At 37.2% G+C, this 24,961-nt stretch overlaps 1 protein-coding gene across 6 annotated transcripts in view; it reads right to left on the bottom strand.

Annotated features, from left to right (window-relative positions):
• NSD3 (nuclear receptor binding SET domain protein 3) overlaps nucleotides 1-24,961 on the bottom strand; it is a 119,253-nt gene that overhangs the window by 33,183 nt on the left and 61,109 nt on the right. For 5 of the 6 annotated variants that reach the window (XM_030312600.1, XM_030312602.1, XM_030312601.1 and 2 more), the window contains exons 5-12: nucleotides 24,612-24,766; nucleotides 21,725-22,240; nucleotides 19,080-19,206; nucleotides 14,694-14,794; nucleotides 12,514-12,559; nucleotides 9,448-9,578; nucleotides 8,939-9,067; nucleotides 7,622-7,748 (exon numbers count right to left, since the gene is read on the bottom strand). In XM_030312600.1, coding sequence (XP_030168460.1) covers nucleotides 7,622-7,748; nucleotides 8,939-9,067; nucleotides 9,448-9,578; nucleotides 12,514-12,559; nucleotides 14,694-14,794; nucleotides 19,080-19,206; nucleotides 21,725-22,240; nucleotides 24,612-24,766 — 1,332 coding nt within the window. Of the gene's footprint in view, nucleotides 1-7,621; nucleotides 7,749-8,938; nucleotides 9,068-9,447; nucleotides 9,579-11,117; nucleotides 11,601-12,513; nucleotides 12,560-14,693; nucleotides 14,795-19,079; nucleotides 19,207-21,724; nucleotides 22,241-24,611; nucleotides 24,767-24,961 lie in introns of those variants that run through there. The other variant, XM_030312605.1, reaches the window with a different exon arrangement.

The following is a 24,961-nucleotide window of genomic DNA, read 5'->3' as shown; positions in this document are numbered from 1 at the left end:
ATGGAAGCCAGAAAACAATGGGATGCTATCTTCAAAGGGCTGAAAGAAAACTTTTACTAAACTAGCATTCCATATCCAGTGAAAGCACTCTTTAAGAATGGAGTGATGAGAATGCAAACTGGTGCAGCCACTCTGGAAAACAGTATGGAGGTTCCTCAAAAAATTAAAAATAAAACTATACTATGACCCAGCAAATGCACTACTAGGTATTTATCCAAGGGGTACAGGTATACTGTTTCAAAGGGGCACATGCACCCCAATGTTTACAGCAGCACTATCAACAATAGCAAATGTATGGAAAGAGCCCAAATGTCCATTGATGGATGAATGGATAAAGAAGAGATGGTGTATATACATACAATGGAGTATTACTGGGCAAACAAAAAGAATGAAATCTTGCCATTTGCAAATATGTGGATGGAACTGGAGGGTATTATGCTAAGCAAAATTAGAGAAAAGACAAATATCATATGACTTCACTCATATGAAGACTTTAAGACACAGAACAGTATGAACACAAGGGAAGGGAAGCAAAAATAATATAAAAACAGGGAGGGGACAAAACAGAAGAGACTCTTAAATATGGAGAACAAACAGAGGGGTTGCTGGAGGGCTTGTGGGAGGAGGATGGGCTAAATGTGTAAGGGGCATTAAGGAATCTACCCCTGAAATCATTGTTGCACTATATGCTAACCAACTTGGATGTAAATTAAAAATAAATAAAAAAGAATGGAGTGAAATTAATATACATTGGGGAAGATTAAAAAAAAAACAGAAGTTGGGAGTTTTGGAAAAAGATAATAAAGCTGATATCTCTGGCAAGAATGACTAATAAAATAAAGAGATAAAAAGCAATAATATCAGAATTAATATTACAATTCCTACAACTGTTAAAAAAATTGCCAATAATTTGAAAATTTACATGCATGGACAGATTCTTAGAAAAGCAGGGTGGCTCAGTCTGTTGAGTAACTGACTCTTGATTTCACCTCAGGTCATGATCTCATGGTTCATGGGATCGAGCCCCACATCCCCACACTGGGATTCTCTCCCTCTCTCTCTCTCTGCCCCTCAACCACTCCTGCTCTCTCTCAAAATAAATGAATAAACATTAAAAAAAAGAAAAGAAAAGCATAATTATCACCACTCCCACAAAAATAAATAGAAAATATGAATAGTTCTACAAACTATTAAAGAAATTGAAACTATCATTAAAAACCTTCCAACAAAGAAAAATTTAATCTCAGATGGTTCCACTGGTCAATCTGCCAAACATCTAAAGTTAGAAATAATGTCAATTAGAATAGAATAGAGTAGGATAAAAGAAGGGACAAGACAGATGTGGAAAAATATATGCAACGAAGATGATACAGGATTATGTTTTGTTACAAAAAGAGTTCACCTATGGAGAAAATATATGCAAGATATAAGCAAAGGTAACTAATCAAAATTTATACAGAACTATAAATTAATACAGAAACAGAACAGCTTAGTACAAAAGTGGGCAAGGGTGCCTGGCTGGCTCAATCGATAGAGCATGTGACTCTTGATCTTGGGGTCATGAGTTCAGCCGCACATTGAATGTAGGGCTTACTTGTAAATTGATAATTAGATAGATAAATAAATAAATGTGGGCAGGATACAAATAGGCTATTTACAGAAAGCAGGAAGACAAACAGCCAATAAACAAATGGAAAAATGCTCAACTTCACCAGTAATCAGATAAATGCTAATTAAAACCCAAGTAATATTTTAAAAAGTCATCAAGAAAAAAGAGCTTGATAATACCAATTATTGATGGGGCATGGGAAACAGGTACTCTCATATATTGCTAGTAGGAGTTTAGGTTCAAAGGTACTACCTTTAGAAGGCTACGTGGCAGTATCCATTAAACATACATTCATTTTCTGTGACCAAGAAATGCCGCTTTTTGCTATCTACATTAGGGAAGCCTTGTATATATAAAAGGAGGTTTACTGAAGCACTGTTTGTAACTGCAAAGAACTGAAAGCAACTCCAACATCCTTCAACAGGAGAACAGTTAAATAAAACTATGATAGATGCATACTATGGAACCCTACGTAGTAATTAAATAAAATATATCTGTTTAGACATAAAAAGAGTCCCAAGATAGTGAAAAAAGCAAGTTATAGAAAATTAATACATTTTGTTTCAACACACAGAAAAATGTTAAGTGCACGCTGCTTCAGCTATAATTATATTTTCGTAAGACAGTATTTATATATTATTTGTGTAATTAGAAATAATTTAAAGTACTAACAAATGCTAAGAACATCTTTACCACCACAATACACAAATGAATAAAACATACACAGATCATTCACAAGAGAGGGAATAAAGATACAGAAAAAGATGTTTAGTTGTAAACCAAAAACTAAAAGGATAACAACATTTTTGTTGTTCTATTCTTTGAAGATAACTGACTTTTCTGTGGGTAATTTTAATATTTTCTCTGTCCTTAATTTCTACAGTTTGAATAAGTGCCTAGCTTTAATCTTCTGCCTCTTTTATTAGGATAGGAGTTTTCAATTTTGTGTCTGTTTTATGGATAGAATTTTAAGTGATTATTTACTGGCCATTTGGATATCATGTTTTGGAAACAGACTTTCAAGTCTTTTGCCCATTTTCCTCACAATGCTATAAAAATCTGAAAGACAAAAATGGAATAGTTTTTTTTGTTTTAATTTTTTTTACAGAGAGTTAGATTTTATTTTGGAAGTATCTAACCTTTACAAATTAGCTGAATTATAAAAATTGTTTAAAATTAGTACTTACAACTGTGATGTTCAAACGTGTTGGTTTTTTTTTTTTTCCTTTACTGGTTTTGTTGTAAAATAAAGGACAGCAGGGTTGTGAGGTTCTTTTTGTTGTCTTGTTACATTTACATAATTTCAAATTATATTTTAACATGTATGTAAATATGAAAGCAACAGTATTGTTTTAAAATAACTTTTAGAAAATTAAAAAATTAAAGAAATTATTTTAAAGGTTAAGAAGTTTGATTTTACAGCTTTGCCTAATTGCATAAATTGCTCTATGTAAAAAAAGGCTTTCACTTGGATAATGATCAAAATAGGTCTTATATAAATGAAAATTGCTATAACTAGTAACACTGTTATAGAGAGCTGAACTATCAACCTCCTTAGAGATCTAAGGATATGAGTGCTTCCAATACTCTCCCTTCTCAGTAGGAAACAGTCTTCATTTAGAATAATTAATAAGTAAGCTTGACTGTTACATATTTTAATCATAAGGTAAAACATTTAATCACAAGGTAAAATGAAAGTGCTTTCTTTCCAGAAATCACATTTGTCTTAAACAATAAAAAGAACAGTATAAGAATTATTAGGCATGTATCCTGTAATACTTAAAAAATTTTTTTTAATGTTTATTTATTTTTGAGAGAAAGAGCGTGAGTGGGGTAGGGGCAGAGGGGAGAGGGAGACACAGAATACAAAGCAGGCTCCAGGCTCTGAGCTGTCAGCACAGAGCCCAATGCGGAGCTTGAACTCAGGAACTGTGAGATCATGACCAGAGCAGAAGTCTGATGCTTAACCAACTGAGCCACCCAGGCATCCCTATCTTGCAATACTTTTTACATGCAAATGTTTGTCTTTTGATAAACAAAAGAAAACTTTCTAAATGAATTTAAACAATGGTTTGGAGTTTTTACTCCTATTATGTTGGAAGGGTAACAAATTGGTATCAAACTAATTTTCATACAATAAATCAAAAATCAAAAAATAATTGTTATTTAAACTGTGGTTAAAATATATAAGATAAAATTTACCATTTTAACCATTTTTAATTTTTTTTAACGTTTATTTATTGAGAGACAGAGCATGAGCATGGGAGGGGCAGAGAAAGGAGGAGACACAGAATCCAAAGCAGGCTCCAGGCTCTGAGCTCCGAGCTGTTCGCACAGAGCCCGATGTGGGGCTTGAACTCACAAGCCACGAGATCATGTCCCGAGCTGAAGTCGGTCGCTTAACCAACTAAGCCACCCAGGCGCCACTACCATTTTAACCATTTTTAAATGTACAGTTCAGTGACATTAAGAACTCATTATTTTGCAACCATCACCACTATCCATCTCCAGAACTTTTTCATCATCCCATACTTAAATTCCGTACCCATTTATTTTTATGTATTTTTTAATGTTTATTTTTGAGACAGAGAGCATACGTGCGAGTGACAAAAAGGCAGAGAGAAGGAAAAAGAAGATCTGAAGCAGGCTTTGCACTGATGGCAGAGAGCCTGATGCGGGACTCGAACTTACAAACTGTGAGATCATGCATGACCTGAGCCAAAGTCAACTGACTGAGCCACTCAGGCACCCTTCTGTATCCATTTAAATAAGAACTCCCCACTTCTCTCAGGTAAAAACTAGTGTAAAACAAAACAAAACAAAACAAAAAACACCTTGGTAACAACTGCTCTACTTTCTGTCTCTATAAACTTGACTACTGTAGGTAACTCATCAAAGTAGAATCAAACAATATATGTCCTTTGTGACTAGCTTATTTCATCCACAATCATGTCCTCAAGGTTCATCCATATTATAGAATTAGAATTTCCATGTATTAGAATTTCATTTTTTAATTTCCTTTTTTTCCTCATTTTAAAAAATATTCTGTTGCATAGGGGTACCTGGGTGGCTCAGTCGGTTAGGCGTCTAACTTTGGTTCAGGTCATGATCTCATGGTCTGTGAGTTCAAGTCCTGCATCGGGCTCTGTGCTGACAGCTCGGAGCCTGGAGCCTACTTCAGATTCTGTGTCTCCCTCTCTCTGGCCCTCCCCTGCTCACGTTCTGCCTCTCTCTCTCTCTCTCAAATAAGTATTTAAAAAAAAAAAAAAATTGTTGCATGTACACACCGCATTTTATTATCCATCCATTCATCCATTCATCTATGGACACTTGGGTCATTTCTACCTTTTAACTATTGTGAATAATGCTGCAGTGAACATGGGTGTATAAATATCTGTTTGAGTCTCTGTTTTCAGTTCTTTCAGGTATATACCCCACATGTTTAATTTTTTTAGGAACCGCCATACTATTTTCCACAGAGGTTGTACCTACCATGTTACATTACTGCTGACAGTGCACAAAGGTTTCAATTTCTCCATATCCTAGCCAACACCTGTTTTCTGCTTTTTACTTTTATTTTATAATGGTCATTGTAATAAGTGTGAAATGGCATCTCATGTGATTTTGATTTGTATTTCCCTGAATAGTAATGATTTTGAGTATTTTTTCATGTGCTTATTGACTCATCTGTACATCTTCTCTGGAGAAATGTCTACTGAAATCCTTTGCCCAATTGGGTTTTTTGTTTTTTGTTGTTGAGTTATAGAAGTTCTTTACACATTCTGGATATTAATCCCTTCTCAGATATGTGATTTGCCAATGTTTTCTTCCATTTTGTAGGTCGCTTTTTCAGTCTGTTAATGGTGTACAAAGGTTTTGATTTTGATAAAGCTCAATTTATTTTTTTTTTGTTGCCCATGCCTTTGGTGTTACATCCAGGAAATCAATGCCAAATCCAATGTCATGAAGCTTTTCCCCTATGTTTTCTTCTAAGATTTTTTTTTTTTTAATTTTTTTTTTTTTTCAACATTTATTTATTTTGGGACAGAGAGAGACAGAGCATGAACGGGGGAGGGGCAGAGAGAGAGGGAGACACAGAATCGGAAACAGGCTCCAGGCTCTGAGCCATCAGCCCAGAGCCTGACGCGGGGCTCGAACTCGTGGACCGCGAGATCGTGACCTGGCTGAAGTCGGACGCTTAACCGACTGCGCCACCCAGGCGCCCCTCTTCTAAGATTTTTATAGTTTTAGCTTTTATGTTTTGGTCTTTGATCCATTTGTATTAATTTTTATATATGGTTATTAGGTAAAGGTCCAACTTCATTCTTTTGTATGTGGGTATCTAGTTTTCCCAGCACCATTTGCTTTTAGTGTTTTTTTTTTTTTTTTATGTTTGTTTATTTTTGAGAGAAAGAGGGAGAGAAAGAGAGAGGGCACATGCATGAGCAAGCATGAGTGGGGGAGGGGCAGACAGAGTGAGGGAAACACAGAATCTGAAACAGGCTCCAGGCTCAGAGCTGTCAGCACAGAGTCCAACGCAGAGCTTGAGCTCACAAACCACAACATCATGACCTGAGAAGGAGTCAGACACTTAACCGACTGAGCCACCCAGACACCCCTCAGCACTATTTGTTAAAAAGACTATCCTTTCCCATTGAATGGTCTTTGCACTCTTATCAAAAAAATCATTTGACCATATGTGTGAATGTTTATTTCTGGGCTTCCTATTCTATTTCATTGGTTTATATTTCTGTCTTTACGCCAGTACCACATTATTTTAATTACTGTAGGATTGTAGTAAATTTTAATTAAAAATTTTTTAAAATTGTTTTGCCTTGTAGTGAATTTTTAAATCAGGAAGTAAGTCTTCCAACTTTGCCCTACTTGTTTTTAAATTTTCTACTTTCCTTTCTAAATTCCTCTTCTAAATTTTCTAATAGATGTGTGCCAAATTAAACTAGATCTAGCCTTTGTTGGCAGAATTCTGCTCTGTTGGGTTCTAGAGCTAGGAGAAAAGCCCTCAGAGTATTTCAATAACACGATACGTGGTCCCTCCTATCAGTAGTTTATAACAGAAACTGCAACTTAAGTGCTTACAAGGGGCCAGGCAGATTACATAAATGACTGGAATGACAGGGTTTTAGAAAAGGGAATGGCAGGGAATGTGAGGAACCAAGAATACGTGCCTGATCCATGTTCACACATTCAAAACATTCCAAAGGCCAAGTAAAATGACGCGCAGATAATCTGACCCTGAGGCTGCCAGTTGGCAAGCTGTCCTTAAGTTTTACTGCAGAAGCTAAATGTGATAAATAATATCTTATATAGGAAAAAATACAAGTATATGTTCAAAACAGCTTTTGTAGCTTCATTTTTTGCATGTGTGTGCCATCTCCACCCTACTTCATCAAGGTTGTCAAAGGCAACAGTACAGAGTAAGGACTCCGGGGTTAAGCTACTTCCTGGGTTTAAATCCCATTTTCATCATATGTTGTCTTTTGACTTTGGGTAAGGAATTAAACTTTCTCTCTCTATAAATTGTTTTGATCAGTGGTAGTCTATATGGGGCGGGGGGAGGAACATAAGACCAAAATGATGAATCCAAAATCCCCTAAACTGTCTAAAAAACAATTTCCAGTAGCTCCATCTTTCCAGTAAAAATATAATCACCATGGTTATAGTTCGTGAGTTTGTGACTAATGTTTATCCAATCTATTAAAGTCAAGGGGACTTTAACCCAATTTATTGAACACAAAACTCTCAAACCCATCTAAAAATAATTCACTTTATATATATATTGCATAGTTGCTTAGATAAAACACAAATCCATCTCGACGATTTGATCTTAGAAATCCCAATCACTGAATGTTCTTAATTTGTTGAAATACCTACGGGGAGAGGAAGATGACAGCTACATAAAAGTGGTAAGACAATTAGACGTCACGGGGGATGCTGGCATCACGCATTCCTCCCTATTTGTCTTTTCATATCTATCAAACTAAGTAAACTTACCGGTTTTACATTCCACACAGATGAACTTTCCATCAGGGAGTGATGCCAATCCCAGGCACTCCAGGTGAAAGTGTTTGCAGCACTCTCCCTCACAAGGAATCAGAGAGTCACCAGAGCTTTCACAGATCTGTAATATGGCAAAAAGTAGTCATTCTTAAACTTTAGCAGGCATTAGAATCACTCAGAAGGCCTGTTAAGACAGATTTCTGGGTGCTCTCCCATAGCTTCTGATTCAGCAGGTCTAGGCTGGGGCCCAAGAATTTGCATTTCTAACAAGTCTCCTGACAATGGTGATGCTGCTGGTCCTTGGCCCTCATTTTAAGAACCCCTGAAGTAAGTTAATTTATTTTATTTTTTAACATTTTTACTTTAATTCCAGTTAATAATAACACATACAGTGTTATATTAGTTTCAGGTGTACAATATAATGATTCAACAATTCCATACATCACCTGGTACTCATCATGACAAAAATAATAATATAGGAAGACTTCTATATTTTATATTAAAAAAAAAAAAAAAGAAAGAGAGAACCACTGAATTAGATAACTATTTCCAGACCCAATATGGTATAAAGTTTAAAAGGCATATTTGATCTTTCATGATTCCTTCTCTGGAATCTGCACATTTTAACTTTTCCCCACACGGCAAAGCAGTATTTTTCAAAAAGGGTAAACATATATTTAAAAAGGTAATATCAGGGCACCTGGGTGGCTCAGTCAGTTAAGTGCCCGATTCTTGATTTTGGTTCAGGTCACGATCTCACAGTTAGTGAGCTCGAGCCCCGTGTCAAGCTCAGCACTGACAGTACAGAGCCTGCTTGGGATTCTCTTTCTCTGTCCCTCCTGTGTGCTCTCTTTCTCTCTCTCTCAAAATAAATAAACTTAAAAAAAAAAAGTAATACCAACTTAAATTTAAGAAAATGTTTTTGAAATCAATCATATGTCATTTACTTTTTTTTTTTTAATGAAATTTATTGTCAAATTGGTTTCCATACAATACTTTTTTTTTTTTTAAGTAAACTTTAGGCCCAGCATGGGACTTGAACTCATGACTCCGAGATTAAATCGCATGTTCTATAGATTGAGCCAGCCAGGTGATCCTTTCCTTTTACTTCTAATTCAGAACTGAGTATCACAATCAAGATTAGCATTGCATATGAATAAAATTTCCAACTCGGAAAGGGAAGAAAAGAACTTTTAGACCTATAGCTTTATGGTAGTATAATTTAGGAAGATAATATTCTCTCCAGCAGGTTAGTATATTATTGGCAGAATATTAGAGCAGTTATTTCAAGCTTATTTGTCGCTTGCCTACCTGACACACAGTGTCCTTCTTACTGATTCCAATGCCTCTTCTTGACAAACTTGAATCCACGGACTGCACATCAGAAACATCTACATCTGCAGTAGCAGAAGGGCTATCTACTTGCTTTCCAAAGCCTACCTACATGGAAAACATAACACTTGTTAAGAAAAATAAAACAAAAGTTTCCTCAAAGTTAGGTGCTATGAAAATCCTAGCAAGATTTGCTCAACTAAACCTTGATACAACTTTTTTCTTCCTTTCTAAAATCCCTGGATAGTATACACCTGGTGTTTTGAGAGAAACTGTAGTTAAAACTTAAAAACATAGAAGCAATGCTTCTGTTATGTAAGAGATCAGCAAAATTAAGACATTTGTAAGTTACAAAAGAACCAAGGTGATTTGCTCCCTGGGTACTTAAAAACTTCCCCAAGCCCCCCGAAATAAGTCAAACAATGTATTCTGTTACTTCGTTTTTCAAAGTGAAAAAGTAGTGTGCCCAGAACCTTGAACATATTTACCTGCAGGTCACTCAGTCCTCTAGAATCGGAGTCAGACGTGTCTCTGTATGCTGAACTAGTCATTTCTACATCAGTGGAGGCGCGACTCCTTTTCTTTAGAGGTTTACAGGAATCTGAAATCTCGCTGGCACCTTAATACAACATACCGAAATTAATCCTAAAATAGTGCTTAAAGTTTTATTTATTTATTTTTTTTGTGGGAGATTCTTTCTTTCCTCAGACTCATCTGTAGTGTGAAAAAAAAGCACAGCTCTCTTTGTAACACTGAAGTCATGAGTCAAAACTTCATAAGCTTCTGACCTTCCTGATAGTGAGTGATTTAATTTACAACCGCTCTATTAAAAACATTTAATTCAGTGCTCCTGCTCTAAAGCTATTTTCCGTCGACAGAGCCCAAGTTCCAAGCTAAAAACCAATTCTATCAAAACTACAGGACAGCCGATTGATTTGGAGCAATCCAGAGAACCATTCAATTTGGAGGGGGAAGACATAAAACCCAACACACTGTGTAGCTTACAAATATGGTCGCAGAGACATCTCCATCTTGTTTTTATTAGGGATGTGACAAATCTTTGATTTGTATTCGATTCGTACACGGATAGTGCCATTTTCCCCCGAATTTTGCAATTCAGTTGATTATTGCCCCCCGAACAAGTTTTGGATGTTCATAATTGTTCATCTGAGACTTCCTTGGTGAAGTGGCATTTATTGTGACCATTAACAAGTGCTGCAGCACATCTACATATGTCATGCCATTTAGGAGGCACATTGCTGAGGGTTGGAACGATAATCAATGTTCAAGTGCAGCCAAATCAACGAAGAGCTGGATGAGAGGCCTCTATGTGGAATTTGTGCGGGAAGGAATAAATATGAAAAAAAAAAAAAAAAAAAAAGGCAGAGAAAAGTGAGGAATTTTTTTTTTTTTTAAAACTGTGTGTAATACAAATCCAGCCAAAACAATAGTGCAAAAAGTTACAAAGCAACAATCTCTTGGGCTAATGCAGTATAGGCTATACAGAAACAGCCACGATGAAATGTGCAGATCAGGCACGGTGAATACCAGGGAACCAAGGAGACGGTTAATATTTCAACCCACAGTTTGTTTTGGATTTTTTTTCCCCCAAAATTTCCATACAACAAACAGACATCTAGATCAGCCCAGCAAGCTATGGTGGAAGTGTGCAGTCCAGAAGAGACCATGGAGAAACAAGTCTCCTGAGGCCATGAAGATCCGCAACAGGCTGAGTGAGAGTAGCACTTGGTATATAGCCATGTTCTGTGGTGGAGGATGTGGGCCTCTTTAGACTGCTCAGATTACTGGAACCTTGTTATCACATCCCATTCTACAAGTTTTTTCACTGAATGTTTCCTTACATCTATAAATGAGGGTGCCTGCCCATGTTAACGCTGATTAAAAAACACAAGTACACAAATCTATCTCCTTCATTGCTGGTGTGTGGACCCAGAACACCACCACAAAGTATTTCCTTGGCCTAAAAGATCACTGGATTAACAAGGAGTTTTAACAGAGGAACAGGAGTGCTGTACTGAGAGGCTTTCGAAGGGAAACACAGGTACCGCCATTTCCGATGAGTTTCTGAAAATGCTAGAAAAATGACAGACTGCCAAAGACAGCTGCCATGCTGTTCTCCATGATAACGGCACTAATATTAAAAAAAATAAGAGCTTTTAATGATTGTAATGTATACAATTTGGGCTGTTTGGCAAAACCCTGCAGATGTGCATTAATGATGCTTTATTTAAAAACAAAAAACAAAAAAACAAAAACAGTCCATGTTGAAATTGATCAGTGTACGTTAAACGGTGGTTTTAGGCTGGACCCATGATTTAAGCTGTACCCATCCAGCTCAGACCAAAAAAAAAAAATCATCTGAATGTTAAAGCAATTGTTCAGAGTCTTGAAGAAGAAACCAGGCAGGAAGATGCCAATAATGAGGATTGGCAAAATCAAAATTGAAAACAAAGAAACTGTTTATCGAGCCGCCGACAAAGAAATCTTGCATGGAGACTACAAGTCTGGAGTTTCTGGGATGAAATTGTACAGGAATCTCAGTCCACAGTTTCCTCAATCGCTGCGGAGACGGAGCTGTCACTGAATCTGACAGAGCCCTGCACTCCCCGGTCCGCCGACCCTGTGGAATGGTGGAAACACAACGCAATCAGGCCTCCTAATCTCGCAGCGATCGCGATGTCTTTTCTTGGAGCTCCGCCAAGCAGTGTTCCCTCCGAGAGGCTGTTCAGTTCTGCTGAGGATCTCCACGGAGACCATCGCTGCAGACTTCTCCCCGAGAATGCAGAGAGGCTGGTGTTTTTTTTTTTTTTTTTTTTTTTTTTTTTTTTAAATAATGCAATTTGCCCAGAGTAAACTACAGGTATTAAATACAGTTTGAATGATCTCATCAAAAATGCACGAATCATGCTATGGAGTTTGTACTGTAGTCAAATTGCACACAGAAAATACAGATATAAGTTTAAGGTTTCTTAAACTTTGTGCATATCTCAAATAGATTTGCATAAGGTCATCTAATAATGGCCATAAATATGCTATGAATCATTTTAATTAAAAAAAAAAAGATTTTACAGCACTGTAAAAATAAACGTGGCAAGATTTTTTTCAACCAGGTTGTCTTGTCTGATTTGTCATAGTCCATGTTTGATAAACATTAATAGCTACTATTCGGTATTCAGTCGAATACCAAAAAAAAATGGATTCGTCACATCCCTAGTTTATTAACCAGTGAAACCCCAGAATCTTATGGAGAAAAGTTGGAAACAGTATCAAGTCTACATGGTGTTCTCCAATTTACCGAAACGAGTAAGACTTTACACATGGGAGGTACAGAATAAGATCAACTCTAAAAGACACACACACACATACACACACACGCACACGCCAGGAAATACTTCAATTTCACACAAATTTTTGACTGAAGAGCAACAACAGTGATTTACAGAGACAAACAAAAATACATGAAGTACAAATAAGTAATTCTTAAAATTTGGTTTTTAATCGAGGAAATGCAAGGCAACATTATAATAACTCACCTTTCTGTAATCCAGTCTTCACTGTAGCCTGAGGAACTGTTTCAACCTGTATGGACAGAAAATATACCATTAACAATGAATTTTTTTCACTTTTAATTAACAGAGGGAAAAAACAATACTTCCATCAATCTAAATAATGATGAGTGATTAATGTATCTGTAACCTGAACTCCGTCCCATCTTCTGGGTAAAGTTCTGTCTCAAGGTCAGGGAGGGTTTAAATCCTAGCTGCCTGTGCTGAATACCAAGTGACAACACACAGCCACATGCTTTCTAGCAAAGACTTTTCCCACCATTCCCTTGGTATATGAAGAGAACAAGAATCCTTTTCTCAGTGTCTGGGAGGCAGGAGAGGGGTTGTTTCTGCAACCAGCCCCGATGTTGCTATAAACCCCTCCCGCCCCAAAGACGTTAGGATAAATTTTTACTTACTATGATACTCAGGTTAATGTAACTCACGCCACTTTAAGACCCTTCCGCGCCTGCACTCACAGCTAAGTTGCTGGGAATCAGGACCCTCTCTGTAGAGAGTGCTACAGGGCTCCATACAGCTGGAAGCTCAATACTTTTGCTGCTAGTACAAACTTAAGAAAATAAGTTTGTGATATTGCAAAAGCACTTTCTTGAGTGTCTTATGAACAGTGTCTTGATCCTACATTAGGAGAGCGAGATCAGAAGTTATTCTGCCAATGTATATGTACAACACGTGGTAATTTGAGGACTGAACCATTGGAATTAAAGAAAGGATGCTGTTTGGAGGAGTTCCTGTTTTAGCTATGAGTTGAATTTTATGTTTCTTTAAGATGTGGTGAGATATGCATGTTGAAACACATTTTGTAAATATTTAAGGATTGTTCTAAGCTTTTTAAAAAAAATTTTTATTTTTTTTACAACAGGTAAAAAAACATACAACAGAAGCGCTTTTATAAGATACAATTAGTAATACAAATATAAAATCTTCTAAAACAATCACTGGTATTGTTCTACTACTAACTATTAACACAGTGGCATTAACAATTTGTCCCACTTTTTATACTCATTCTGCTTATTAATTTTAAACTGACTGGTCACAGAATTTGGGAACCAGCTGGAAAAATCACAACTTTGTTTTGTTAATGAATGCTATAGATTTGCAAGAGCTTAGAAAGATTTTTTGGAATATAATTTCCTAAGTATGAAAGTTAATTATGATAAATGAATGACAAATTAGTACATTATTTAAATTTTAATTAAATGTTTCTGGGAAAATTGTTTTACATGCTTGGAGATACCATAGAGCACCCACAAAATTACCTTTTAAGTTTGGAAGTTTAAAATTATGAAGGAAACAATTTGAATAGAAAAGTCCACACTTCCATACTAAGTGGTTTTAAAAATATAAAGCTTATTGGAACAAATTCTATCCAGAATTCTTTTGTTTAACAGCAGCTGTCTGGGCTATACAAAATGGGTATTCTTCTACTTTAGAAAATTAAGAAAAATTCTTATTGTGAGTTTAATTTAAAGGAAAAATGGTTTCTTAAAATTTCTTTGAAAAAGGTAATTTAATATGTATATTATTATATTGGTTACACTGGTTTAATACCTTTCAGTCAAATGTTCCTCCTCTTTTTTGTTTTTACTTTAATAGTGTTTCTCTGATAGCCCAATCACAGGTGAGTGCCATTCCACTGGGAAAATAACATTCCAAAAAATCTGTGATACCAACAGAAAAACCAGATCATCTATGATTATCTGTGTCTTAAATATAACTCTCATAGTTAAATTAATTTGATTTGTTTAAAAAATAAAAACAATACAAACCAGCAGCTTAAACAAAAAATCAAAATTTAAAAGGGCAGGGGTGACTCAGTGATGGTTCCAAATAAAAATCGTGAAAACATGAAATCATTTTGCTCATAACAGAAATTTCAAAATAAATGTGAGGAATTCTTTAAGAGTCTTGTACCACTGGCTTCCCATCTCCTGTAGTCTGACTATGTTCTGTGAAAATGCTTGAAGCAGAATCACAGGGATGGTTGTATTAGAACTGGGCACTGGAACTCACCAGGACAGAAGCATACGAATAGTCCAAAAAAAGGAAACCCAGTGTGGGGAAAGTTTCTTTTTCTTTTAAGATACCATATAAGCCACAACATTTACAAATACAATGTTTTAACTCTCTACATGTAGGAAGCCAACCTGCTCCTTTTTGATCTTCTTCTTTGGCACAACCTCAGTGGATTTCTCTGATTCAGAACGAGTTCTAATTGATCTTCTCTGTTGCTTCTTTTCTACTGAGCCTAAGAGGTGATTTAAAGAAACAAAAAATAAAAACTCACTTAAGGATGACTAGACATTTATGTAACTAAGATCTGGCCCAATCCCCTGCTTTTTTATCACTTTTGTTGTTGTTTTTTACTTTCGGTCTTTTAATTATAAATCATTAAAAATTTAATCAGTGCTACATAGTTAGCATTTTTAACAAATGAGTGAAATTGATTCTATATGTAAAATGCTTAACAGTGCTGGTGCACTTATATAAGTTTTTGCTACTGTTATATTATTAACAACAAAGGAGAAAAAAGCAGTAAAGGGACAAAAGTGTGGCCAAAACCAAATCATTAACTTGGATGTCAAGGAATTGTTATACTTAGAATTAGTCATGAAAAACTATTTGAAACAAATTAGCAAGTTTTTTCATGTTAAATAGTACAACAGAAACTATTAATTTTTAAACAGTAAAATTCTCTGGAAGTAAACAGAAAAGAACTCACATGGACCCCATTTTGGAAAGGATAAAACTTAGACTGAAGACCAAAACTTGAAAGAACACTAAGTCAGGAATGATTCATTCTGTGATCCTGAGAAGGAATGACGCCTTCAGCACAGCTGTTCTCCACCTTCTCAGTGCTTGGATGACCCAAATGGTCCTTCCTAGACAATAATCACCTTTCACTTGCCACAGGGGAAAGCTCCTATCAAAGCAGGCAGAAGCTACTTCAATAAAGCCTTCCACATTACCTTCATATTTTGTGGTTTCATTGTGCTTGTCTGTGTGTACATGGTTTCCTTCACCTTAGTTCAAAGCCAAAACAAAGAAGGATCCCACTACTTCTATTCTGAGGAAGGAGGAGGTAGTCTGACACTAATATATTGTTTCTCAGCTGTGGTTAATCTCTACCAGAGAAGTCACAAATGAAGGTGTTGGCTCCTTCCTTCATTCTCACTCTTCTTACACTGAAGGAAATGTTTACCAAGACAACAGATCTCCTACCCTCACAGTCACCTGAGTATCCCAGAAATAAGAACTGCTTAAAACAAAAAGCTTTACTTGTTTGAAGGATGTCAACATAACTAACTGTTCCATCAAGTACAAATGGTATTTTGGTATTTGATCTATCTTAGAGAAAATAAGGCAACATGACTTCTTAAAATTGTTCTGAAGGCTACCCAAAGAACACATAAATTCTACTACATTTAAAACCACTAAAAAGTACTATGTTTAAGTCCTAAGAGAGAGGAGGTGATCATCTCTGAATTTGGAAAATACCTTAGAAATGCAAATACAATTCTTCAAAACACAGAAATTAGCAGTACCAGATACTCTATCTATCCTCTAAATTTACTAGGAAAAGGCCCAAGAATTCTCCCTAAGTAGTTAACACCAACTGAGATGACACTATTGGTTTCTGAAGAGAGATCAAGTCTCTTTTCTCGGTTTTCAACTACTGAAGTTGTTTTCACAAGAAGCAAAATGGTCATTTAAAAAGGCAAAATCTGCTCATCAACCACAGCTGGTAACCAAATTTAAACCAAGGTCAAAGCTTTAGAGCACTCATTAATTTACAACCGAAATACAGTACCTGCCTAAGGAATAACTCAGTATAACCTTTCACTTAAAAAAAAAAAAAAAAGAAAGAAATCATAGCAGAACTTAAATCTTACAGGAAGAAGACAATATGAATGTTCAGTAGCTGAGGGGAAGGGAAAAAAAGCTCCATTAAAAATAAAAGTATAGGGGCGCCTGCGTGACTCAATCAGTTAAGCGTCCAACTCTAGATTTCAGCTCAGCTCATGATCTCATGGTTCATGGGATCAAGCCCCAAGTTGGGCTGTGCACTGACAGCACAGAGCTTGCTTGGGATTCTCTCTCTCCCTCTCTCTCTCTGCCCATCCCCTGCTCATGTTCTCTCTCTCTCTCAAAGTAAATAAACATTAAAAAAGTATAATATTTAAGATCAGTCTAATATGAAGATTACTTTCTCCCTAATTAGAATATAGATATTTAAATAAAGATCCCCCTAGCTAAGTATCACACTTAAATTCAGACAAATTACCAACAGTTTAAAAGATAACAAAACTGGAAAAAAAAATAAGAAAACTGATATACCTAACTATGGGAGGCCGAGGCAAAAAAAATTTTTTTTTTTTTTCAATTTATTTTTGGCAGAGTGCAAGTGAGAGAGGTGCAGAGAGAGGGAGACAGAGGATCCAAAGCAGGCTTTACTCTGACAGGCTGACAGCAGTGAGCCTGATATGAGGCTTGAACTCGTGAATCATGAGCACATGACCTGAGCCGAAGTCAGATGCTCAACTAAGCCACACAGGTACCTCCCACCAAAGACTTTTTTTAATCTTCAAAGAAGGGAACAAATGTTTTCAATTATGGCTAATTAATGCAAAATCTTTTAAGTCCATTTATTCATTTCTTTAAAATCATAATTTCATTTTTTTTTTTAACGTTTATTTATTTTTGAGACAGAGAGAGACAGAGCATGAACGGGGGAGGGTCAGAGAGAGGGAGACACAGAATCTGAAACAGGCTCCAGGCTCTGAGCTGTCAGCACAGAGCCCGACGCGGGGCTCGAACTCACGGACCGCGAGATCGTGACCTGAGCCGAAGTCGGCCGCTTAACCGACTGAGCCACCCAGGCGCCCCCATAATTTCATTTTTATATAGTATTTTGAAATGATACAAGTTCTGGACTTCACTCTCCTTACTCCAACTTCTCTTCCCAACTCAATTTTGGATAAAGGTATAATGTTTAGTATGCTCCATCCAATATTTGTCCCATCTCCCTGCCACCACCTCACCGTGTCTTATAGCCCCCCTCATTTATTTTAAGAGAGCTACCCCAACTTCTTTCTCAAACAATGACTTTTATTTAGCTCTTATAATAGTAAGAATCTTACTCAAAGTTTCCCTTACAAAAAATATTGGCTCTTTAGTGCCACTCCATCTCAATTCTGCCTGAGTTACTACTGATTGAAGGCTACTACCTTAGTTCTCAAGACTTTAATCCTTTTCTATAAAATTACTTGGTTCATTCTTTGATTTCATTCCAAAAACCATTTAAAAGAACAAGATGAAACAAACTTCTTTCTCCTAAACTAAGATTCCAAATGACCAAACCAGTTGACAATCTAACTCTTTTCTTGATGACCATATGAATCAGCAATACTGTTATAGAAACCAACCCACCAGATACTCAGTTAAACTATATGATCTTAGTTAAGTCAGTCCCTTAATAAAATTACTTTGACCATTCAAAAGGCACAATCTTACTAAATATAGGTATTTCTCTTTTATGTTGTAAAAAAAATTTTTTTTTTAAGTTTTTTTTTTTTTTTAACATTTATTTATTTTTGAGACAGAGAGAGACAGAGCATGAACTAGGGAGGGTCAGAGAGAGGGAGACACAGAATCTGAAACCAGCTCCAGGCTCTGAGCTGTCAGCACAGAGCCCGACGCGGGGCTCGCACTCACGGACCGCGAAATCGTGACCTGAGCTGAAGTCGGCCGCTTAACTGACTGAGCCACCCAGGCGCCCCTAAAAAATTTTTTTTAATGGTTGTTTATTTTTGACAGAGAGAGCAAAAGCACAAGGAGGGGAGGGGCAGAGAGAGAGGGAGGCAGAGAAACCGAACCAGGCTCAGTGCTGTCAGCACGAAGTCGGATGTGCGGCTTGAACCCAGGAACTGTGAGATCGTGACCTGAGCTGCAGTCAGACAGTCAATCAACTGAGCCACCCAGGTGCCCCTAGGCATTTCTCCCTTAAGCAAGAATAATATAGCTTGGTTCTCAATTAATGGGATCTGTTAAGCAGAGAACAGATTAAAATAGGAGAGTTAGGCCCTACTCCCCTAGTTCCAAACATCTAAGCATACTTAAGAATAATAAAAAAAAGCACAGGCATCTGTTAATTAGTTTCTAATAAGAGATGGAGGAAATGGTCTAAGGATGTGTAATAGTGCTAGAAAAGTAAAGCTGTTAACTCTCATGCAAAGAGAAATAATCAAATGGTGCATTTACTGAAATGTGTACAGATTTCATAACTATGTTCTTTTAAGTACAGAGCCCTCCTATTACTTAAATTCCTGTAGGAAAAATATCCTACTATGAATAAAGCTCCCTAGCTCCTAAACCATTCTTTCCTACTGAAGTAATTGCTTTTATAATTTAATTTTTTAAATACAATTTGATTTGGTAACTAAAAGTTTCTTAGGAACACAGCTACCATTTTATACCAAAACAAAATTATGACACCTCAAAATGCGTCCATATATTTTTCATTCATTACTCACCTGTAGGACCAGATGTTGCTTCAGGAGATGATATATTCTGAGTTGCCTTTTCACTTCTCTGGTTTGGTGTGGAAATGATAAGTCTGTCTTGTCCCCTGACACTTATTTCCGTTTTGTTACCAATTCCCTTCAAAATAAGGAAAAATAAAAAAATAGTTGATTACTAGCAAATGGCATCATTGACTTATAAAGACAGCTTAAGATGTTCATAATTTGCTTGAATTTTACTTGGTCTTTGAGTTAATTTATCATCTTAGCCATTATCAGAGCAATTTTATGAAGTCATCAGGATGTCTTCTTTTTTTAAATTTTTTTTTTTCCAACGTTTATTTATTTTTGGGACAGAGAGAGACAGAGCATGAACGGGGGAGGGGCAGAGAGAGAGGGAGACACAGAATCGGAAACAGGCTCCAGGCTCTGAGCCGTCAGCCCAGAGCCCGACGCGGGGCTCGAACTCACGGACCGCGAGATCGTGACCTGGCTGAAGTCGGACGCTAAACCGACTGCGCCACCCAGGCGCCCCATCAGGATGTCTTTTAAAATGTAGAATGAGATTACGTAAAAAATAAACAAAGAACAACTATTTGTCTAACTCCATATGATGCATATCACTAAAAAATGAACCTGGGGGCTCCTGGGTGGCTCAGTGGGTTGAGCGTCTGACTTTGGCTCAGGTCATGATCTCGTGGTTTGTGAGTTTGAGCCCCGCGTTGGGATCTGTGCTGACAGCTCAGAGCCTGGAGCTTGCTTCGGATTCTGTGTCTCTCCCTCTCTCTGCCCCTCCCATGCTCATGCTCCGTCTCTCAATAATAAATAAATGTTAAAAAAAAAATTAAAAAAGAAAAAGAATCTGTATCAATTTTCTATCAAAACAAAATGTTTTCTGGTCTGAATAGCCTCTCCATTTATCCCTATCATAGGAAAAGAACTCAAGTCATTTTCATTTGGTACAGTACCCTAATATACAGATAAAAATGTCAACACATCTTGAAAGACAAGAATGTCCTTAGGCACAGAAATCTGACATTCACGGTGACCACAATGTGTACCCAATAAGCAATTTGGAGCAGAGAGAGGCAGGTACAATTTTAGGTATTTTTAACATAATGGAATAAAGGAGTGATTTGTAAATATATATATTTTTAAGATCTTCATTTTTAAAAGATTAGTTTTATCTCAAATTTCATTTAAATAGCACTCCTTGGGGGGGGAGGGGGGCGTGTGACAAAGTTTGATTTTTGTACCAAAAGCAGATCAAAACTAGCTCCAAGAATGAAGCCAATTTACATTAAAAAAAAAGATGCAAAGTATTCATTTGCCATTCAAAGCTACCAGCAGAATCAAGTGGAGACCAACTTAAGTTTTTCCAAGTAGTTTAGTCTTACCGAAATCAGTTGAACCTCTAGTCAGAAACAAGTTAATAAAGAACCCTTATGCTTCACTCTAGAAAAATATATCACTTGAGCACCAGGTGTGTAAGTGATGAATCACTGAATTCTACACCTGAAATATTATAATATTACGCTGTATGTTAACTATCTGTAATTTAAATAAAAACTTGGAAAAAAAAAAAAGAAAAAATATCACCGATGAAACATACCTATATTTACTTTAGTGTGCATATGACAACGTTAGGAAATAAGCACAAAGTTCTTAAAAGCACACACCCATGAAGTGACACGAACTCAAATTCACAAGTCCACAACTGTGGGAAGGGTTGGGAGGACAGTGAAGAGCAATACGCAGTAAACGTAACAAATGTCAGGAGACAGTTTTAAAGTCTAAAAGCCAAAATGGGGTGCCTGGGTGGCACAGGTGGTTGAGGGTCCGACTTCGGCTCAGGTCATGATCTCGCAGTCTGTGAGTTCGAGCCCCGTGTCGGGCTCTGTGGTGACAGCTCGGAGCCAGGAGCCTGCTTTGGAGAGTGTGTGTGTGTGTGTGTGTGTGTGTGTGTGTGTGTGTGTCTCTGCCCCTCCCCCACTCATGCTCTGTCTCTGTCTCTCTCTCCCTGTCAAAAATAAATAAACATTAAAAGCTAAAATATAAGTACCCTAAATGGAAGCTCAGGGCTGGCTGATGAAGGTATTCAGTTTGAAGAGGTATTTTCACCCCTTTACCCAAGCTATCACCACAGTTAATTGTTATAGAACAAACACAGTTCTGGAATTTCTCTAAAATGTACTAACTATCCCAAGCCAACATGAACCTAACAAAATTGCTGGTGCAACCAAAGAGATCAGCAAGATACATTATTACAATGGTTACTTCAGATAACTGACAAAAATAATTTAATAAGAAGCACAATTTGAGGCTAAGAAAAATTAACTATACATGCAGAAACAGGCAAAGTGCCCAGTTTTTTCCCACAACTTTAGGGAGCTAAGCTCAATTTTGGCTGAACAGCCCAAGATTAATCTAGTACAGATGGGCATATTCAAAAGAGGGAAAAAAAGAAGGAAAACATAGCCTTTTTGCCTTTTTTGCCCCCTCTTAAACACAGTGAACTGATTATACATTTCAAATTCAGCAGACAAAAGGGTATTTAAAGTATGACCTCGTGTTGTTTGTGGGGTTTTTTTAAATGCCAAAGCTGATTACTTATTAATTACTGTTCCCCCCAAATACCCACAAAACAAAGGAGGTACCTTCGTTGAATAAACAAATTGATCGATAAATTTCCCATCTCCTGTAGCATTCTGAAGAGCAAACACTTGTTCAATTTTCACAACTGGAGACATGTTACACTTCTGCAAATCCAGGCTCCCTTTGTGCATTGTAATGGAAGCTGGTAAAGATTTCCTCGCTGCAGCCGTTTTCCAGGCTATTTTAACAGGAGGTGGTTCTTCCTCTTCCACACTTGTGTGCCGCCTCTGGCTCTGTCTCCGAATTTCAGTACTTGATGGTGAGGAGGCCACCTCACCTGCATCGGTCTGTTCCGGCTGAGTATTCAGCACTGACCTTGGTCTTCGTGTTTTCTTAACTTCGGCTTTGGAGGCAACATTCTTTTTTGCTTGGGATAAAGCCTCCTCGGGCTGTTTATCAATATAGATAAAAGTATACTGTTCTATTCTTTCCTCTCGGGTCATTTTCAATGCTTTCTCTGCATGGGCAATGCCAATATCCCACTGAGCACGTTCTCTCTGAGGTCGGGGTTTCCGAATCTTTAAAAAAAGACACAGGCATTATCGGATACGCTTTAATCTAATGGGTACATTTAAACCAATATATATTTCCCATGTGATTCTGTCATCTCTCCAGGTAATGTAAATATCTTCAGGTTCTTCAGTAAAACAAATGAAATGTTCTAACTCCTTAACTTTGGTAAGTCAGTATCAGCATCAGATGATATGCAGGTCTACTCTCTTTTATGTATCTTTTGTTGACCACTCTGCTGGATAAGTCCCTCAAAGAGGGAGCCAATCTCCTCACATTATGTTCATAAAAAGCTAGTAATAAAGAGAGCAAAGGGAAGAAAGATTACAGAACGATTACTTTCAGAGGCCAATAAAGCACTAACATTAATGACACCCTAGGGTGCCTGGGTAGCTCAGTCGTTAAGCATCTGACTTCAGCTCAGGTCATGATCTCACAGTTTGTAAGTTCAAGTCCTGGTTTGGGTGAAAAACAGTCCCGCTTCAGGTGAGCCCTGTTTTTCTTTCTCTCTCCCTCTTTTTCTCTGCCCCTAACTTACTTCCACCCTCTCTCTCTCAAAAAAAAAAAAAAAAAAAAAAAAAAAAGACACCGTAGGGGTACTGGGGTGGCTCAGTCGGTTGAGCGTCCGACTTCAGCTCAGGTCATGATCTCACAGTTTGTGAGTTCGAGTCCTGCTTTGGGTGAACCAGAGTCCCGCTTCAGGTGAGCCCTGCTTTTCTCTGTCTCTCCCTCTTTTTCTCTCTGCCCCTAACTTACTTCCACCCTCTCTCAATCCAAAAAAAAAAAAAAGACACCCTAGGGGCACCGGGGTTGCTCAGTTGGTTGAGCATCTGACTTCACCTCAAGTTGTGATCTCACGGTTTGTGAGTTTGGGCCCCACATCAGGTTCACTGCTGTCAGCTGGGATCCCGCCTCTCTCTGCCCCTCCCCTGCTCATGCTCTCTCTGTCTCTCTCTCTCAAAATGAATAAACATTAAAAAAAAAAAAAAGACACCCTAAAGCTGAGGGGTGCTACAGAGATCACAACAAAGCTAAATGGCAGAGTCAGCATTTGATGCTGGGCTGGCAGTTTGTACCATAATGCAAACAGGAGCAGAATGAAGAAAAAGACAGAACCTGGAGAAACAAATGAGGGTTGACATGACATAGGAAAGAAGCAATGCATGAGAAAAAATAACCCTGAATCAGTTTCCATAGGTCTCTATCATTGTTGATCAGAAGACTTTGAGGTGGCAAAACACATAAGAAAACTTTGAATAAAAGTATGTGAGATGACCAAAGCAACTATGAATTCTCCAGGGGGTTAGACTGGAGGCTGGGGCACCTGGGTGGCTCAGTCGGTTAAGCGTCCGACTTCAGCTCAGGTCACGATCTCACGGTCCGTGAGTCCGTGAGTTCGAGCCCCGCGTCGGGCTCTGGGCTGACGGCTCAGAGCTTGGAGCCTGCTTCCGATTCTGTGTCTCCCTCTCTCTCTGCCCCTCCCCCGTTCATGCTGTGTCTCTCTCTGTCTCAAAAATAAATAAACGTTAAAAAAAATTAAAATTTAGACTGGAGGGAGTCCAAAATTAGCTAAGGAAACTATGAGAGGGGATGGTATATGTGGAACACTGATGTATAAATCTGTAAAATGTTAAGTCTGAAAATACTAAAATCCTCTGTGATAAAACTTAGCTTTTAAAGTGTAAAAATATGAACAATTTTGGAATCACAAGAGACCCATCCTAAAATTAGTTGAGTTTAAAAATGTCAACCAGATAGATTATCAAGAGTTGATGTCCTAATTCTAAAACATCCACCACCACAAACATATTTCTTGGTTCCATCAAGTGTGATCTTGGCTGAATCCATTGTTTAAGTTTTCTATGTCTCAATTTCTTCATTTGTAGAAATAGGAATAATAGTATCTACCTCACTTAGGTTGTTATGAAGAGTAAGTGAATTAATATACATAAAATGCTTAAAATAGTGCCTGTCTCACAGTAGGTGCTCACTAAATATTTCAGAAGCTTTACTTTCACAAAACAATTTACTAAATAAGACTAAAGAGAATTATGAAAAGATGTTGAAATAGGAAAAAGAATAAAATTCCCTGGCAAAATCAACATTTCACTAGCATCTTCTAGTCTTATGTACAGTAATTCAATTCAAAATAGAATCCAACAATGTATTAAGCAGAGTTCAAGTTCTTAATAGTACTCTAATGTTGTTTATATGAAATATAAAACTTACCAACATAAAAATAAGTTATTAAAACTGAACTTAGGTTAAAATAACAAATCATTCTAACAACTGTCTGAATTTAAGTATGAAAATTCTACTAAATTATTAAGTTCCCTAACAACCATATTTGATTGGTAATGTTAATACGTTGTCAGTTACCTTTTGTTTCTCAGAGTGATTGCTGGCTTGTTTGGTTGCTTCAGCCAATAATTCTTCATACTGTTTATGACCCTTATACTCTCGTACTCGCTTTTCATGAACCCAGGCCCTCTCTGGCTGGTTGCTAAAAAATTGGACGTGATATTCCCGGGCACCTGTAAGAAAAAATTCTTACTAAGCATTTCAGACCATAAGCATCCACATATACTCTGCCAAAAATGTGAACCTAATCCAGGTTCCCTAGCATTACTCCTATTAAAACTTGTACACTTTGCATTGTCCAAAGATATAATCCAACACCAGCCAATTACACAACTAATAGTTACTGTAAAAAATCACTCCCAAATGAT

Source organism: Lynx canadensis, chromosome B1, assembly GCF_007474595.2.
Source record: "Lynx canadensis isolate LIC74 chromosome B1, mLynCan4.pri.v2, whole genome shotgun sequence".
NCBI lineage: Eukaryota > Metazoa > Chordata > Mammalia > Carnivora > Felidae > Lynx > Lynx canadensis.
The sequence above is the reverse complement of the archived record's forward strand: the minus strand, read 5'-3'. Positions and strand labels throughout refer to the sequence as shown.